The 15,378-nt window shown below is 43.6% G+C and overlaps 1 protein-coding gene across 4 annotated transcripts in view; it reads right to left on the minus strand.

Annotated features, from left to right (window-relative positions):
* The window catches only part of Hlcs (holocarboxylase synthetase), a 186,713-nt gene that overhangs the window by 148,714 nt on the left and 22,621 nt on the right, over nucleotides 1-15,378 (minus strand). For 3 of the 4 annotated variants that reach the window (XM_015478762.2, XM_015478760.2, XM_015478758.2), the window contains exons 2-3: nucleotides 12,680-12,811; nucleotides 959-1,121 (exon numbers count right to left, since the gene is read on the minus strand). In XM_015478762.2, the coding sequence (XP_015334248.1) occupies nucleotides 959-1,010 (52 nt within the window). In that variant the 5' untranslated portion in view covers nucleotides 1,011-1,121; nucleotides 12,680-12,811. Of the gene's footprint in view, nucleotides 1-958; nucleotides 1,122-4,782; nucleotides 4,961-12,679; nucleotides 12,812-15,378 lie in introns of all 4 variants that reach the window. The other variant, XM_015478764.2, reaches the window with a different exon arrangement.

Here is a 15,378-nt window from a genome sequence, read left to right on the forward strand (position 1 = left end):
ACATCCCCACCTCAACTCTGGGCATCCCTGGGAGCCACACAATCGCTGCCACCAGCTGGAAGGGTGCTCCTGAAGACCCCCAGTGAAATTCCTGACTTCCACATCCTTCCTACTCAAATCAGAACCCAGATCATCTTCTTGACTGGTGAAGAAGGTGAGATTAAGAGAGGAGATTTTGCCTATTAGAGATTCAACTAGGCTAGGCTGTTATTCTCCTACATGACACTGAAACTGAGGAATAAAAAGGACACATTCACGGACCCTACCCAAGCATGCCCCAGGAGGAGTCATGCACAGGACACTTCAGAGGATCTGGGAAAAGGTCTATCCAGTGCAACATAAGCTTACAATAACTAATCCAAAAAACAGGTATTTAGCGCTTTCTGCACATGGGACACGATATTAGGCACGTGTGCATGGTAAATCAGATTTCCAGAGCCAATAAGTGGCACTTACTTGCCCCTGAAACAAATGAAAGCGTCACAGACAGCAAGCCCACACACAAGCCTAAGGAAAGCAGGTCATGTGCTTCCTGAAAAAAGACCTGTCCAAAACTGTGAAATGCATATTTAAGTAAAAAGCCATTAGATTTAGAACTTCATGGTACAACTGGCTATTAATCTCTTTCAGTCAGAACTATAGGCGAGAACCATTATATTGTGTTATGTTATGTAAAATAAACACTATAAGTCATCCAATATGGATGCTATGTCACAGATATTACAATTATGAAAAACCCTGGTTTTTAATTAAACACTAAAGATACATCCCCCGACCCCAAAAAACCTCAACACCTGTGTGAATCATATACTTTCCTCGTTAAATCAAATCAGTTTTCTGAATCAAACTAAAACCAAGCACTGCCCTAAGTTACACCAACAGCAGCACTCCAGAGTCCATATGCTGACAACCTAGGACGTTCCGCCACAGGACGGAAACATTTCCTAAAGTTACGTACAGACGATCTTTTGGGGCACCAGTCCATTATCCATCTGGAGTCTGTCTTCCATGAATGCCACTCCCAGCTTGCTGAAGTTGTCCACACTTGCTTCAGCAATTAGCTGGTAGGGATCCCCAGGTCTGCAGGCTAACGGCAAGCAGCAGTCAGACCACTTCACGATCTGGGAGGAAGCAGGTGAGAGGGGAGGATGGAAAAGAGAAGTTAAGCTTTTCCATTTCTAAAATGGCCAGACACCACATTCTTCCCTTTAGGCTCCTCACCACTAAATTACAGTCAGGTTTAGCAAATTACTGGACATTGCATTTTATTAACATCAACGTTTTGCAAATATTCTCATTTCTACCAGACAACAGAGCTTACAAAACATGAATATAGCTTTCTCCTTTAAAAGTAAATGAGGTCTCAGCTGCTTTCAGGAACTGAAGGGGAAGGACCATTCCCCAGAATATGAAAAAACTGTCCTTTAGTGACTGGGTATAGGTGATAACAGCCAGTCCACAGCACCCAGCGGTTTAACATGCAACCTGTCGACCGGCTCTTCTCCAAGTGTGGCCCAAGGCCAAGTGCAATAGACCTACCTGGGAACATGCCAGAACCTCCAGTTCCTGACCAAGGCTCCCTACCTATTACTTTAGACTCCGGAGTTGACACTCAAGAATCAGGATTGTTCAAAAGGCTGCCCCATGATTCCTGCAGCATATACACATGGGAATGACCATCAGGCCCTCCACAGACAGTTCACATTCCCAACACAAGTGTTTCCAAAAGAATCTGGCACTGGGCCATGGAATACCTACAATCTCTCTGAGGGTTTCCAGTGAAGAGGGCACCTGTTGGAGGGAGGGGCCGGCCCTGAGTCAAACCCCGCCCACCTGCCCCAAGACAAGCCTCAGCACTTCCCAGCTCCCTCCTTTGTAAAACAACCTCAATACCTACCATCTCATAGGCTTCTAGTGTTCCTGAGATTAACCAGCATACACAAGGCCTCCAAGCTTGGGGCTGAGGGAAGTGCTCAATCAATGAACGCTGCTTCTGTTAGTGATCACCTGGCTCCAAAGGCACTAGTGAGCATCCTAGTTTCCTTCTAAGATGCCATGAATGATCCCCTACTCTCCAAAATCGTCTTGTCAGGGATATACTGCCCCAAAATCATAACCAGAAACAGATCATTGTGAGTTCCATTTTTTAAGGTGGGTGGGCTATGATTTTAGAACTCCTAATGAAAACTAGGAAAAAATGCTGGATTAAATGAATAAAATATCACCTTAAAAGTACTGAAGGACTGTCCAGATAATGCCAGACCAAGTGCTAGGATAAATTCCAACCTCCAGAAATGAGAGGGACTCCCACAAGTCAATCCCCGTCTGCCCTGAGAGGACCTACTACCCAGGAAACTTGGGCTCCAAAAGTCGAGGCCCAGCTGGCTTGAGGAAAGATGCAGAGAGCAACGGAACAGAACTGAGAGCACAGAAATAAAATCACCTACGTGTGAAAGCTGATTTTAGACAAGGGCACCAAGATGATTCAGTGGGAAAATAAGTCTTTTCAAGCTTCTGGTACAAACGCTGCTGGTACAACAGGGTATCCACTTGCAGAGGAATGAAGATGGGCCTACCTACACTATGGATGGAAAACTATCAAACCAGATCAAAGACCTCAATTTAGGAGCTAAAACTACAAAATTCTCAGGTAAAAACAGGCGGGAATTGTCAGAACCTTTGACAGACAATGGTTTCTTTGATATGATCCCCAAAGTCCAAGCAACAAAATAAAAAAATAAAATGAACTTCAATCATTTTTGTCCTTCAAAGGACATTATCAAAAAAGTGAAAAACATAGAAAAATAGGAAAAAATATTTGTGAGTCGCCTAAGAATTTCTACAACCCAACAATAAAGAGACAATCTAATTTTAAAATGGCAAAGGACTTGAACTGACATTTCTCCAAAGAAAGCACACAAATGCCAATAAGCACATGAAAAGATGCTCCAGTGTCATTAAGGAAAGGCAAACCAAAATCACAATGAGATACCACCTTCAAACCACCAGTGTGACTATAAGAAAAAACACATAAACCGTAACAAGTGCCGAGGATGAGGAGAAGCGGGAACTCTGACCCACTGCTAGTGGAAATGTCAAGTAGTGCAGCACTTGGGAAGGGTGTGAGTTCCTGAAAAGGTTAAATGCAGAGTGACTACAAGATCCAGCAATTCCACCCCCCAAGTGTATATCTAAGAGATTAAAAAACATGCCCACACAAAAACACTTGTGCATAGATGTTCCCAGCTGCATTATCTCTAATAGCAAAAGCAGAAGCAATCCAAAGGTCCTTCCACAGGTGAAGAGATAAACCAAATGCACAAAGCATGCTATGGAGTATCAGGCAGCCATGGAAAGAATGAAGCCTCACACCTCTACAGCACAAAGGCACCTGGAGTATACCACTCCAAGAAGCCCGTAACTAGAGGTCACATAGGAGTCTGCTTACACAGAACATTTAAACAGACAAATCTATAGTTAGAAAGCAGGTGAGTGGTTGCAGGGGCAGGGACTGACTGCTGATGGGCACATGAATTTTTTTGGGGGGGGTTGTAATGAAAATGTTCTGGAATTAGATATTGGTGATGGTTGCACAACCTTGTGAGTATACCCAAAACTACTGAACTAAATGAACTGTATGTATCCTTTAGAAGGGAGGACTTCACAGTGTATAAATTATATCTAAAGAGAAGAGTCAAGGCAGTGCACTTGTTTCCACACCCAGACTTGAATCCTGGCTCCTCTGGTTAATGGTCAGGTGGCCTGAGCAAGTCACTCAACTCCTCTGAGCTTCGACCGCCTGTCTGTGCAATGGAGGTGAAAAGAACTGACCTGGGAAGGTTACTGGGAGAACCAAATAGAATAAACCATCCGGTGAGATGCCTGGTTCAAAAGGAGGTTCTCTTATTCCAAAACATGAAGTCCTCAGAGCAAGTCTGTCAGTGGACAAAAGCTGGTTCTTGGGAGAAGGAGTGGAAAAAATCTTAGCTACTGCAGTGGTTCAGGGCACCACCAAAGCTCAACCCTGCCCCACAAAATCTTGTTCCTTGGTCTTTTGTCTCTCTCTTTAGAAGTGAAATTTAATTTTTCTCCTTAGAGGAACAATAACGGCGGGGGGAAGGTTGGGAAACACTGGCTTAGGATAAGAAATAATAAATGTAGGCCCTTATGTGCAACCTAATAATGGTCTAAATTACTTGGAGAAAGAAACCCAGGATTTTCTTTCAGCTGTATTCATATCCTCCCTGCACCTTATCCCCTCTCCTGCCACCTCCTGACCCAGAGCCAGTGCAGCTGGTAGGACTGGGGAGCGGGGCCAGCCTGACCACCAGCCTTTGGGCAGAATCTACATTTTCAAAACTGACATTAGATGCAGGGTGAGAGTTGGAGTTTGCCACTTGGAAAAAAGTCTGCGTTGATCTCCAGCTATGGGAGTAGGGAAAGGACTTGGATTGAGGAGGAAGGGAAGATAAGCTGTCACCTGGCCAGGGCAGGCTTTTCAGAAGAGGCTGAGTGGGGAATATGCGAGGGGGGAGCTCTTGTAGCCACAGCTATGGAGAGGGAGCACGGGAGCGTGAGCCAACAGGAAGCCAGCCAGATTCAGTGATTCAAACACTGAGTCAGCACCCTGCTCTGGCAGGAGCCAAGGATTAAATTCTCACACACCTCAGAAGGAGGAGAGATGCTGGAGACAAACAAAGGAAGGAAGGGCAGAAAGAGGCCAAAGAGCAACATCCACACACATCCCTGATCAAGTTTCTCAGCCTGCAATTGTGACCTCACCTAAGTGCGCTTCCTGTCTCTAGGAACGCAATCCCTGAGCCACAGACCATGTGAACTCCTTCAGGTAGCGCTGCGTGCTCTGATCAAAGTGAAGCCGCACTGTCACTGATACTTCGTCCAGGGGTGGGGGGATCTGCTTTCCAGCGGTTAAAAGCAAACAGGACACTTCAAATTTGCTCTATGAGACAGAGACAAAGGGGTAGAGAAAGAAAGAAGTCGTCAAGCAGAAGCTTACTCCCAAAGATCAAAGCTAAGGAAGCCCTGGCTGCCCCTAAACCAAGGGATTTCCTCTTACAAGCAGCATGCAGAAATCTGTTCCATGACCAGAGCTCTGGACTTGACATTACAACGTATGACTGCACACGTGAGCACCTGCTCCACTCAACTCAAAACTCCTGTCCAAGATGCCCAGGAAGACAGAGGTTAAATCAGCAGGTGTGACCCTTCCCAGCTGCAGTTGGCAAGCTGAAGTCCAGCTGCTGCAGGAACAGAAAACTCAACAACTCATTGCACTGCTCAGAGCCAGATAAGGGATGCTGCTAACTTCTCTGTTATTTCTCCACTTAAGAATCATTTTAAATGCATGTTATTTGGCCAAAAGTTCTAGTGATTGATTAGAGGAAAGGAGGGCAGGACAGAGGGAGGTGAAGGACTTGAAGTCATGACACCAAGGAGGAGGCTGTCTCGGGCTCTCAGGTTTGGCAAAGGGATAAGAGTGCTACCAAAATTCATTTCCAGTTTCATTGAGTTAAAAAAAAAACAAAAAAAAAAACCACCCTATGGAGCTTTTAAGAAAAAGGTACTAGAAAATCAAGTACCAGCAAAAGGGTTATCACACTCCACAGCAAGCAAGAGCTAAAACGATGAACTGACCCAGGGAGAATGTGAAAGTGGAACTGCAAGGCCAGGACTGACTAGGCACTCAAGGGAAAAGGCTGGTCTGGCTCTTCTGATTTTCTCAAGAACTGAGAATTGATACGAAAATCATAGAAATACCCTTGTGGTCACACACCTTTCGGTATTGTGTTCTCTGGTCCTACAGGCACTAGAGGCCCACCATCCAGGTGTGCTGTGTTAGCATTCAGTGAAGCTCTCCCCCCTTCACATCCCCATCCCACTGGCGTGAGCTGAGGAAGATCCAAGTTTTAAGAGAGATCCCAAGTGGTCTGGTTATCTGTTGCTGGGTAACAAACCAGCCCAAAATTTAGTGGCTTAAAATGAATCATTTATATTGCTCATGAGTCTCAACTGGGACAGGATCAGGCAGGGACAGCTCAACCCTGCTCCACGTGGCATCAGATAGGGTGGCTCAACTGGGTACAAATGATCAACTCCAGGATGGCTCCTGCAGAGCTGGCCAGTCGGGGCCTCCTGTCAGGTGAAGCTCAGCCAGTGCTGTCCTCTGAGGGCCTCGGTTCTTCTGGATATAGGTCTAGCCACAGGGCAGCTTGAGCTTCCTCATGGCATGGGAGCTGGGTTCCATGACAGACTATTCTAAGAACCCAGGGAGAAGCTGAAGATTCTTAATGATCTAGCCTGGAAAGTCCCAGAATATCACTTCTGCCATATCTCATGGGACAAAGGAAACTGAAGTCAGTCCAGATTTGGTGAAGGGGGATACGGAAGGAAAGGATTGGCAGCCATCTTCCATCTACTACACCAAGTTTTTGCCAGCTCTCAGTATTTGCTTCTGTGTGAGAATGGCATGTCCCTAAACGACATGCTTCCTCAGCCTGGGTCCCTGCACAAGAAAGATGCATAGCAGAGCCCACAGCAAAGTCACCTCTGGAAACACCCAGCAGTGAACCTGCCGAGCCTGGGTGTAACATGACTGAGAAATGAGGGCTTATGTCAGGAGAGACTGGGATCCTAAGGCTATGGGTTATGTCAGCAAAGCTGACCAATACAACGTGCAAACTGCATTCCCTACAACGACCACTCTAGCGGTCCTTCCTGCTGCACTTCCAGTCTCGACAAAAGACCCACCATCCACCCACAAGCCATCATGTCCTCAACAGCTGGTGCATCTCTCTCCATCTCACCAGTCCCTCTTCCGGGTCATTATGTTTCCCATGGGGACAACTGTTGTAGGTTTGCTCCATTCTCTAACCTGCCTGAATTGTGATCCTTCTAAAGTACAAATATGATCATTATGCTTTTTAAAAAATGGTTTTAGCCTACTGAACCTAGGATAGGACCCAAATTCCTAATTAATACATATATGACCTTTTTGATATGTAAATTATGTGTATTCACCCTATCATTTAAGAACATTCAATTCTGCCACAGAAAACAAGTAAAGCAAATAGCATGAATGAAACTTATAGCATCCATTAGGACATTGTCAGAAACTTGCATGACCTGCTAAAGACACACAAAATCAGTGGAATGTATGTGTGTTGGACATAGATAAAAAGGACAGGACAAAAGGGAGTATTACTTGTAGGCATGGAAGGACCAGGTGTAATTCTGAAATATTAGGAAGACACAAATTGTGCCACTTCCAAATTGGCCTTCACGTCATTCTTATGTGGGCCAACCATCTCAGCCCATGCACATTCTGCCTGAAAACACAGAAAAAATGGCTGGGGTTGTAGCTCAGTGGTAGAACACTTGCCTTGCCTCACATGGTTTAAATCCTCAGCATCACATAAAAATAAATAAATAAAATAAAGGTATTGTGTCTATCTACAACTAAAAATATATATTTAAAAAAAAAACATAAAAAACACAGCTTCTTAGCAGATCACTGGTAAGCCACAGCTACTACAGGCACACATGCCCAAGACTCTACAGATGTCACCTACAGACACTGTCCATCTGCTGAGCCCCTTCTTTAACATAACCTCTGGTCCTGGTGACAACACCGTTGGCAAGAAATGCTGACGCAGCAGGAGGGCAGCAGGACCCGTGAAGATCCCCCAGCCCAGGCTTCAAGTGTGTGTTCCTTCCATCCCAGAGGCATCCAATGCAAAGTGTTAACTGACCCAAGATCTCTCCTGTTTCTTTTCTTTTTTTAAATTTTTTTAGTTGTAAATGAACACAACACCTTTATTTTATTTATATATATTTATGCAGTGCTGAGTATGGAACCCAGTGCCTCACACATGCTAGGCAAGAACTCTACCACTGAGCTACAGCCCTAGCCCTCTCTGTTTCTTGCTGCATGTTTTGAATTTTCTTAGTAAACCATGGTTGGAGCATCTGAACTTAGTCTGCAGCCTCTCTTATTCGGTGGTGGCTGGGAGAGCCTACCTGGCCCTGTCCTTGGAAGCTATCAGTGCATCAAGGTACTTTCCCACAAAACACTCCAGCCCCACCTTTTGCCCCTGGCCTCCCCTTGGGCCACTCCCAGTTTCAGATCAACAGATTCCAATCCTACTGAGCCCAGGTGCTGCTCCATCTAGAAAGCCCTTTCTTTCTTCACCTACATGCTGACTTCCCCCTGAAACTCAGCTATCACTTCCCCCTGGGAAGTCCTTCCTGACCTCCCCTCATCAAAATAGCCTCCAGCCACTCCCTGTGTCTGCCTTCCACAGCTCCAAGCATTTGTCCCTTTGCTTGGCTCTCTGCCCTCCCACACCAGGAGTTCCTTAAGGACAGGGACATCATCTCTGAACGCATCTATGTCATCTCTATATGACATAGACCTCCAGCCCAGGCACACCATCTGATATATAGGAGGTATTCAATAAATCGTGAACTAATGGATGAGGCCTCAGCTGGACACATGACCCAAGGGAATATGTTGCAACAAAAGTTGTGTGTAAGTGGGCTGGGGTCATGGCTCAATGGTAGAGTGCTCGCCTAGCATGCATGAGGCACTGGGTTCAATACTCAGCACCACATAAAAATAAAATGAAGATATTGTGTCCACCTAAAATTTTTTAAAAATATTAAAAATAAAAAGGTTTGTGTAAGTACTCTGTGTCATCAATTCTTACAAAAGGGGACTGCTAACATAATTGAGAATGGAGCTGAATCTGCCATCACCTTTGGTATTTATTATTGCACCTGGCAAAATAACTAGATTTGTTAATGAACAAATAAGTGAAAATATGAATATGTGAATGCTACATTTTTAAAGCTGAATTCTTTTGCTGGAGGTCTATTGAAGGACTGCAAATCAAAACCATTTGAGATATCCAGAATTTAAAAAGATATCATCATAAATGTGAGAGAAGTAAGATCCCATCAGATTCAAAAGCTTTTCTTAGTTATATTTCTTAGGTATATTCTTCCTATTTTCTATTTAATATCTTAGGACCCTGTGAAAGTCAAATGAGTTCAGAATTGTGTGAAATATACATGCATAGTTCCTAAGAGCCCCCCAAAAGGCAAAATCCCATCGAGCAATCAACCTGAATAGGAGCTGCAGGCTTGATGAGAAGACAGTGAACTACGAGATCAACCCTTCTTCAAGTTATTAAGCCCAGCTTATAAAAGGAAGCTCCACACTACAGCCAGGGTTGTCAAAAGAAAGGCTGTAGGTGTCTCCAGCACCTTCGTGCAAGACCCACCAAACTCTCCAGCCATAAGTAAAACAAGTGAACTGGAAAGCGGCAGTCTGCCTCAGTGCACAGACGTCTTTCACCCCAGAAAGTTAAGAGTCAAGTAACCACCTCAGAAAGTAGGTGAAGGGAGATGATAACTGGGCAGAGATGCTAATTACGTCCCAATACCTAGTCTTCCCTTCTCCCTGCCTGCTGGTAACAGACCTGTGCGTGTCCCTGAGGGAATGCGTTTGCTATCCTCCCCTGCAGCTAAGTGCCCAAGGGCACCCTATGACTAAGTTCTAGGCAATCTGGTGGGAACAGAAGTGGCATGAGAAATTTCTGGATAACAATTTCAAAGAGGAAGTTGGTTGTCTTCCACTTTCTCTCTTCCTCTATTCTGCAGGCTACCACGTGGATGAAGGTGACACTGGTGGAGTAGCAGGAGAGGGCAGGAGCCAGCCTCCACTTCAAGAAGCTGTCTATCAATCACCAGGACAGCAGAGCAACAAGGCAAAGGAAACCCAGCCCTTGGATCAACACTCAGAGCAGAACCACTCCAAGAGAGAAATTAACTTCTAGTTTGCTTGAGCCACTGTAGTTTTGGATTTCTTTGTTATAGCACCTTAGCCTGAACCCCACATAATACGGTAACTTTGTTTCTTAAGATACTGCATGTCATTTTACTCCATAAGTAATTAAAAATTAAGAAATTAAAATATAGCAGTTAGGGGCTGGGGGGTGTAGCTCAATGGTACAGCATGTGCTCAGCATGCTCAAGGCCCTAGGTTCAATCCCCAGCACCAAAATCAAAAAAAATAAATACATAAATAACAGCAGTTATATATATTTTTGTGTTAAGAAGAATCTGTCCATATTTGATATTATATGTAATTATAATATTTTGGAAATCCTAGCTTCAGTTTTAAATTAAAATCTAGTAAGATTGATAAGTAATATTAAAATATATTATTTTTCTAATATATTAAAATATATTGGAAAAACTTACCATATTTATACACTTAATAACACATAAGAGTTATGTAAGTGTTCAGAAAGGTGGTGTTTACTCATCCAGAAAACTTACATATCTAAAAAGAAGCTGAGGGAAGGAAAGGTGAAACCAGGGGAGGGAGTAGGTGGGTGGACTCCATTCAGGACCCACACAGGTACATATTCCAGCTTCTATATTAAGGGATGGGTTCAAGGGAATTTATATTACTTCAAATTCATGAGCGGATGAGGACCACGCATAAACCAAGTAGGAGGTCACATTCTTCACAGGATTATAATCAAGCAAATTCTCTGCAGTAGAGTTTAAAAATACTTCAAAACACTTGGGTCTGTAAAGAGAATAAATATTATTCAAAAATCCCTTTAAAAGTGGTGACAAGGGCTGGGGCTGTAGCTCAGTGGTAGAGCGCCTGTCTTGCATGTGTGAGACACTGGGTTCGATCCTCAGCACCACACAAAAATAAATAAAGTCTTTTTTTTAAAGTGATGACAAATTTTTTGCTGAACTTATAAAAATGATAAGCTGGATTTAAAAGCTAAAAGAACAGGTTCTCATGAGACATGGACTAGCTGGGCTAGGTAGCACACACCTAGCCTGTAATCCCAGTAACTGGGGAGGCTAAGGCAGGAGGACCACAAGTTCAAAGCCAGTCTCAGCAATTTAGCAAAGCCCTAAGCAACCTAGTGAGATCCTATCCTGTCTCTAATAAAAAATTAAAAGGGCTGGGGATGTGGCTGTGGTTAAGCACTTCTGAATTCAATCCCTGGTACCAAAAAGAGAGAGAGAGCGAGAGAGAAACGTGGACTATTCCAAAGTTTAAAAAAAAAAAAAAAGTCAAATATCAGCAATTTAATTCAAATCTACCTAATTGATCATTTGTTATTTAAGTTGGAAATCATTCTCTAAAAAAGTTCATAGTCTTTTCTGCCCACCAAAAAAACACCTTAGCTCACCAAAAAACTTTACTTCAACCACTGGTCTCTTTCTGCCTAATGCAGGAAAACAACTGTGGGTCCTGCTTGACTGTCTTTGGGTCAACAAAAGCTTCGCTACTCTCGAACCTCAATGCCCCACATCGCTTCAAAACCATCCGTTTGCTCCTCCAGCTACTAGAAGGACATGAACATTGGCTAAAACTTAGTCTACCCTGAGCAGTTGGTGGCTTTAGACACGTCTTTAAATCTTACAACCTCATTTTCTTATCTTTAAAATGACAACAATAATACTTTGCAGAGTTGTAAGCATTAGAGCTCATGTATGCAAAATACCTATCAGGGGCTCAATAAATGGCATCATTATTACCATAAGTATATGTAATGCTAAACAAGACTTTATGGATGGTCCAGAGAGAGCACACACTGGCCTGCTGTTGGGTCACCTGTCAAATCCTCCCAGTCTTCTGAGTCTCAGCTAGTCTCCTTCCCTCGTTTACTATCTCCAGCTCATCTTTTGGTCAATCTTGAGTTCTAGTGAATTATTTCTTTTCTTACTCCCCATTCTCTTTCCTTTCCTCTCATCCTAATACAGTGTCTTAAGGACAATGTTCAGGACAAGAATGCAGCAACACAGCAGTCATCAGCAGAATGCCTGCTGGACAACCTGCCCATTGTAGCTCAGTGGTAGAGCGCCTGCCTTGCATGTGGGTGAAGGCAGAAAGATAAGAGTGACTCATCAGAGACACAGGGGAAGCAGACCAGCACCCAGAGCTTCTGCAAGAGGGTCCCAGCTGGAAGTGTGTCTGGGACGGTGACTCTGGCCATCGAGAGGAAACCCAAGGAGAGGAAGACATCTTCACAGCATAAAGAGAAGACACTGAAGATGACAGTGAACTCAGGAGCAACTGCAATGAAGGTGCAAAGCCGTGACCTCTGGGGAGTGACATCAGTGGAACTTGGAACTCAGTGAAAGTTAGAAGCAAGTAAGAGGAAGAGTATATTCGGGTGTTAATTGGGGACTTTTTTTTTTTAAACAGAACATAAACAAGTTTGGACATGTGACTGAGTTTGACATATTTTCAGAATCCTCAGGGTGGGATGTCTACAGATGTAACCCAGCCATTCAGGCTGTCTGCGGGAGTGAGAAGATGTAGGGAGAAACCAACTGGCCAGGAAGAGGGCACGGAGCAATGCTGTCCCAAATGAACACAATGTAAGCCACAAAAAAAGTCATACACATGGTTTGAAATTTTCTAATAGTCACATTAAAAAAATAAGAATAAAGAGGTGAAAGAAATTACACCAATACATTTGATACAATCCAAAATATCCAAAAAGATAGCAAGTCACCTACAAAAGCTAGGGAAGATCACTCATGAAAAAACAAACTTGGTTAGGATTAAGACACGTATAGAACTAAATGACACACAAGAAAAAAAAAACATAGTACTCACTGTTTCAGAAGATGGTCTCTGTAAACTGTCACCTTGAACCCAAATGCTCTCTGTCACAAATGCTATGTGTTCTGCTTCAAGTATAAAGGGAGAGACAAGAAACAGGGCCCATTTGTTCAAGTCATCAATGGACTGCACATAGGGAGAGAAACACAGAGGATTCAGTGTCACTTCAAACCACAACTGCCACTTATCTCAGCATGCCTGACATACCGCCCCTCTGCAATTCCAGGTAAGATCTACCTAAGGTTATCTGATGCTCTTCTGCAGACATTAACCCTGTGCTTCTTGTTTAAGCGTGACTGTTCAAACAGCCCCAAAGCCCTCTGAGACTCTTGACAGCTTTAAAGTCTCTGGATATTTGTTTTCACACAATTAATTCTGACCACCATTGCTTACAGATTAGCACATAGTTTTCCAAATCACATTTGAGGCACATTTAAGAATGAGGAGGTCTGGAAGAGCCTGCCTGGCTACTGCAGTCTTAAGACCTGGTCCTTCATTCCCACGGGCACCAGGCCTGGCAGCACAAGGCAGCTGTCCTTTGTGCTTGCATTACTCATACTGAAGTAAACTGTTCTTTCCCCTGAGACCTGGGAAGTGCATAATCTTTCTGAAACTCACAAAACAGTCAAACCCAGGGCTGAGGGTGTAGCTCAGTGGTACAGCACTTGCCTAAAAGGCATGAGGCCCTGAGTTTGAAGCCCAGCATTGCAAAAAATAAAATAAAACAAATACAGAGATAAGATAGGATATTTCTGGGAAAGACCCTTACAATATGCAAAAAAGCCATCAAACATATTTTAGAGAAAATGTAAATTCAAGAGTGATTTTAATTTAGCTTTTTTTAAAAAAAAAATATCTTTTTAGTTGTAGATGGACACGATCTTTATTTATTTATTTTTATGTGATGCTAAGGTCCAAACCCAGTGCCTCATGCATGTAAGGCAAGTGCTCTACCACTGAGCTACATCCCCCGCCCTAATTTAGCTTTTTTAAAAGGAGATTATAGTCAAGATTGGTCAGCAGATCAGATATGGTCCCACTGGGCCCTCCTTATCAGTGGTTCTACATCCTGGACTCAAACCAAAAAAAAAAGAAAGAAAAATAATTAAATCTATACTAAATAAGAACAGACTTTTTTTGGTCATTATTAGCTAAACAATGCAGTTTAGGTAATAACAATAATATAGTAACAACCACTTACACTATATTAGATATATTATATATATTGATCTGGGGGCTGAGGATGTGCTCAGGGGTAGAGTACTTGCCTAGCATGCATAAGGTCCTGGGTTCAATCCCCAATACCACCAAAAAATAAATAAATCAATTAAAAGATTTGAATATAAGGAAGATTTTTTGCATAGTAGGCAAATACCACATCCCTTTATATAAGGGACTTGAGCATCTCTGGATTTTGGTGCCTTATTTTTGGTGGGCTAATGCCTTTTTAAATTAATTTGCTGTTCTTTAGGAAGCATTTAAAAAAAAAAAAAAACTTTTTAAAAGGTTTTTTTAGCCTACCAAAAACAAGACACATATGGGGGGGGGGGGACGAAAATCCAAGGCTTCTGGGGGAAGCCTTATCACCACCACCACCACCAGCCACAAAAAGGCTCCAATCCCCAACAGAGGAGCCATATCTCAGCAAAACTAACAGCGTAAAACGGATGTACAGCATGTTACAGAATCCCTGAAAGCATCAGATCACTACCGCCCAGGGCTCAAGGGGTAGGCAAGAGCAGAAAAATTAGTTGATTTAGTTAACCGAGGCCCAATAACATCATGAAAATGTTCCGAAGTAAAACTGCCTAAAAAATTAAAACATTTACATCTCAAATTTCGTGTATGTTAAAAATTTTACTCTAAACTCTAAAGAATATATTTTAAATAAATCAAGTCTAGAAGCTGCTGCAGTAGTAAAATCCACTCTGTAATTATTCTTCATTTTATTTTTCTCAACCAGGTTTCCTAAGGTGGCCACTGGATGTAATGAACTTCCCCCCTTGGGTCCAGGTGGTACTTGGGTGGTACTCGTTGTGTACATTCCTAGGAAGAACTGAGAGAACCCGTTCAGTGTGTATACTATATTTTTTTAACCTAGGGTGTCCTTTATTTGCTACCGGTATTCCACACCTAAGCACAGGCACAACAGAATGTTCAACACTGAGACAAGATTTTGATTCTCTCACGGGTGTTGTGATTTTACCTACGTTTAAATAATTTTTTAAAATCTCAATTTAATGCTGAAAGTGAGCCAACTTTCCAGACGGAAGAGGAAAAAGCAAAAACTAAAAGCAAAACTCTTCTCAGCGTTAGTGAAAGCGGTATTGCGATGCCCACGGCAATCTGCTTAGTGGTGCACTGTGAAGTCCACTTCCCAAAACAGCTGCCTGGAAAGAACCGCAGTCCCTCGTCTCAGCAAGGGCGCGTTTTTTACAGCGATTACACGGCAGGCCCACGCCACTGTAGGTGACTGGGCCGGCTCGACAGTGGCCACCATCCCAAGTACGGGGCCCGGAAACAAAGACCGAGCGTCGGCCGAAGCGCTGAAGATGCAGAGCGGGCTGCCGAGAAGATGCAGAGCGCACGGGACACGTCCGGACCCCGGCAGGGACGAGCCTCCTGCCGCGCTCAGGTCCCCCAGAGGCCGCCCACCGCGGGATGGGCGTCCGCGCGCGGCGCTGCGGGGAGGC

The sequence above is a fragment of the Marmota marmota genome, unplaced genomic scaffold (assembly GCF_001458135.2).
Source record: "Marmota marmota marmota unplaced genomic scaffold, marMar, whole genome shotgun sequence".
NCBI lineage: Eukaryota > Metazoa > Chordata > Mammalia > Rodentia > Sciuridae > Marmota > Marmota marmota.